Source organism: Galeopterus variegatus, unplaced genomic scaffold (assembly GCF_000696425.1).
Source record: "Galeopterus variegatus unplaced genomic scaffold, G_variegatus-3.0.2 Scaffold848, whole genome shotgun sequence".
Lineage (NCBI taxonomy): Eukaryota > Metazoa > Chordata > Mammalia > Dermoptera > Cynocephalidae > Galeopterus > Galeopterus variegatus.
In genome coordinates this window covers 53836-57851 of record NW_007726959.1, presented here as the reverse complement: position 1 = coordinate 57851, position 4016 = coordinate 53836, and the positions used below count along the sequence as shown (strand labels likewise).

Sequence of the window (4016 nt, the reverse complement as noted above, 5' to 3'; positions counted from 1 at the left end):
CACGTGAGCTTACACTTAGGTGTGTTTGCATGCACGTGTATTGTGGGTGTGCCTGTGTGTGCACATGCACATCTTTGTGCGCATGCATGTGTATGCAAATGTGTGCATGCACCTGTATCTGTGCATGTATGTGGATGTGCTTGCATGTGTCTGTGTGCATCTGTGCATGTCTATGCTTTTATCTATGTGTGTGCATATGAATGTGTGCATGCATGTATAGATGCCTGTGGGCATGTGAGTGTGCACCGTGTGTGCATGTGTACGCTTGCATGTTTGTGTGTCTGTGTGCATGCATGTGTCTCTGTGCGTGTGTATGTTTGTGCACGTGTGTCTGTGCACACGTGTGTCTGTGTATGTGCATGCCTGGTGTATCCTGCTGCCCCCATCTTGTTCATCTCCTCGCATTCTCCCCACAGGTGGGGAGGGAGGCAGAGGTGCAGAGGAGAGAGGAGACTTTGCGTGGGGTAGGGCGGGTCCACCCTCCAGGCCCAGCACTTGTTGGCTGTGTGATCCTGATGATTTACTTGCCCTCTCTGAGCCTTCCATTCTAACATGTACCACGAGGCTTCCTGTGAGGATCTTGGGTGGCGATGGGGCCTGGCACCTGTGTAGAGTCGACCCTCTGCCCCCTTCCTCTTCTTCCTTGCTCCACAATCTTGACGGTCCAGGGTGTTCAGGGTTACTCATGATGGGATTTCTCAGAAAACGTCCTTCCCCAGGTTGTTGCGGCTTTGGGAAGAAAGTGCTGTCACCTGAAGTTGGGGTTTGTGCAGAGTGGCGATTGGGTTCTTGTTTTATGTCATGCAACCCTCTGATTCTTGCACTTCGGGTGCCATCTGTGTTCATGCCCGTTGCCACGACAGGTCTGCCATGGGCAGCTTGACTTAGGGAAGGGGCGTCTCTGGACGGGGGGAGGAGTTCTTCCTCTCAGTGCCGAGGACAAACGGGTCCACACGCACTCTCCTGGCATCCCTGGTGTGCTCGTTCAGGCATGGATCCCATAGCCTCTGGGGGCACAGGGCTCTGGGCAAGGCACCCAGTGATGAAGGTGCTGAGTTTCTGGAAGGCAGGTCGTCCCCTAGCAGAAGCGGGCGGGCACTGCGTCACTCGAATCTTTATGATGCTCACCACGTCCCAACGCGAGTGCACGATGACAGCCCCACACGCCTATTTCAGGACGATTCAGATCCCATCAGAGCCAGGATCGGGGGAGTTTAGCCTCAGGGACGTAGACCCGCTCTGTGTGCTGAGCGTGAGGACCCCGCTGGCCACCAGAGGGCGCCGCTGCCTTTGTCGTGGCCGCTGAGTGGCTGGTCCGCCCTGGACCCCAGGTGGACGCAGGAGTTCCAGGTGCCAGGCTCCAGCTCAGTCACCGGAGGTGCTGAAGTCAGGGCACCAGCGAGAGGACTGGGCTTCCAGCGAAGCCACGCGAGGACTTGCGGTGAGGTGACGGGGCCGACGGAGAGAACCCGGTCTCAGCACACCAGCCAGGGGGAGCTTGACGTTGCTTCCAGCTGATGATCCAGACTAAGTTACCAGAGAGATTTCTGTGGGCATTGAAGGAGTCGTGGTGGTCACTGGACACCAGCCTGGACGTCACCGAGATGTTAACAGCAGTAGACGCAGAGCAGGCCCGAGTGACTCTGCTATTCCTGCCCAGGCTGGCAGACCAGGGCCAGGGAACGGGGCGGAAGCTTGTTATGAACTTAGCAGAGTATTTGGAAGCAATCGCTCAGACAGTCTCACCGACATTATTGCTGCCTGGGCACCCACACGACCTGCTCCCCCCCGAAGTCCCTGGGCGGCGGTGGTGAGGGGTGAGGGGCAGCCGCCACGGACCCGAGGACACGAGGTGCTGAGCCACCGGATGACCGCAGGAGCACAGCTGCTTCCAGACAGCCCCGCGGGCAGGAGGCCCGGGCAGAAGGTGCGCCTGGCACTCTCCTGCTGGGGAGCAGCGGGCACACCGGGAGCGGCCTTGCGGCCCAGGAGAGAGGGACGGGCTCGCCCAGGCCCCTCAGCCTCCTCTCCCACCGCCCCCCCAGGTACAGCCTCCTGTACAGAAGTTCTCAGCACCTGTCCTCAGGAGCGACTTGCCCCACATGGGCAAAGGTGGAGCAGCTGGGAGCAAGGACAGAGAAAGCAGAGGATCAGAGCGGGGAAGAAGGTTCCAGAAGAGCCTCTCTCGAGGGCAAATTGAGAGAATATTTGATAGATCAGAGCATGACAGTGGGTTAGAGAATTGTCGCAGAACGTCGGGCTGAACAGGTGATAAGTACATGGAAAACCAAGCCCAGTGGAGGAGTCGCAATCTGGGAAAACAAGACAGAACAGAAACGAAGGAGACGAAGCACAGCTCGGGCTCTGTGGCTGTAGCCGAGAGGCGGGAGGCGAATGCTGACCAACCTGAGGAGTCCGGGGGACGAGGGGACAGCGTGCGCTCGGGTGGGTGGACGGCAGCTCCCCAGCAGGGCCAGGGTGGCGGGAGACCCCGGGAGTACGACGCTGCGACCTGAGCCTGCTGCTCGGAGTTCCACGAAGGCCAGCTGGAGTCTGGACGCGGGAACGGGGCAGAGGAGAAGGCGCAGGACCTGCTCCGTTTCAGACACGGGCCTTGTGGGACCACCTGGTTCCGGACGCGCACGAGCAACTTGGGTACAACTGAGAGGACAGGGACAGAGCAGCTTAGCCCTGGGCGTGACCCAGGCCGTGGGCGGTGCAGCGTTGGGGCGCAGACATGCCTCCCTGCTCTGCCCCCACCACCCACGTCACCTTGAGCAGGTCCCCTAAGCTCACGAAGCCTCTGCTTCCTGAGCGACTGCCAGGACCAGTGTTACTCGAGGGGCCAAGAACCGGACCCTGCCAGCTGGGAGCAAGGTCTCCTGGTCAACACGCAGAGCCTGGGCTCGGCGGCCACGGCTTCAGAGTGGTCCAGAGTGTGGCTCCTGGGACTTGACTCCAGCTCTGCCCTGACACCCCGCAGGTCACACACCCGCCACAGTGCGTGTCACAGTGTGTCCCCCCATCTCTGAGCGTGAGAGGCCAGAGGGGATGAGGCTTCATGCCAGGCGTGCAGAGCAGGCTTCTCCAACAGCAGAGGTTTTGCACCCAGGGGACACTGGCCATGTCAGGAGACATTTTTGGTTGTCACACTGGGGTAGGGTTGCCGCGGGTATCTGGTGTGCAGAGTCCAAGGGCGCTGCTCAACATCCTACAATGCGCAGGGCAGCCCCACAACAATGTTTTCTTGCCTGCCAGGCTTCATGGCCCCCGAGCTCCTGCGGGGTGAGGAGTACGACTTCTCCGTGGACTACTTTGCCCTGGGGGTCACGTTGTATGAGATGATCGCAGCCAGAGGACCCTTCCGAGCCCGAGGAGAGAAGGTAGGCGGCTGTTCCCGCGGGTGCCTCTGCAGCGGCCCTGGCGTGGCTCTCCCTTAGGGAGGGTGGAGCTGGGGTCTCTGACCACGGCAGGCCTGGGCGTGGGGCTTGTTCTGCATGTCCTGTGGGAGGTGGGTGCCTGAGGGCTGTGCCCCATCTGGCCACACTGGCACCTCGCTCTGGCTGCTCAGTCTCCCCTGAGTGTCTCTAGCTGCCAGAACCACAAAGAAAGGTAATATTGGGAGATGCTGACCCTGCTTCAAAACTCCTGCAGTGAAGCTGGCTTCATCTCTGAGCAAGCACTGAGCTCAGAGACGTGCCTGCTCGTGCCCGCGGGAGCCACCGTGAGCCGGGGAGCGGGAGCCCCGTGTCTCGTGCACCAGGCCTGGTGTACACGCCTGTGCCTGACCCACCCCCAGACTCTGCCTGGGGGTCCTGCCACCCCTTCCTCCTACCTGGACTCTCTGGTAGTGTGTCCCCACCCTGCCAGGCCACTGCACTGGCCTCAAGGAAGGTTCTGGAACAAACCGAACTCCCAGTCTTCTAAGAGCTAGAGTCTCCACACGCCCACAAGTGCTCCCCTCCCCCACCCCCTTTGTCTGGGGGGCGGGGGCCTTTGGGGGGTGGGATGTCTGT

At 60.6% G+C, this 4016-nt stretch overlaps 1 protein-coding gene across 1 annotated transcript in view; it reads left to right on the top strand.

Moving 5' to 3' along the window:
* Positions 1-4016, top strand: part of GRK1 (G protein-coupled receptor kinase 1) — a 15571-nt gene that overhangs the window by 8248 nt on the left and 3307 nt on the right. Inside the window, exon 5 of the mRNA XM_008572917.1 lies at positions 3259-3383. Within this exon, the coding sequence (XP_008571139.1) occupies positions 3259-3383 (125 nt within the window). The remainder of the gene's footprint in view (positions 1-3258; positions 3384-4016) is intronic.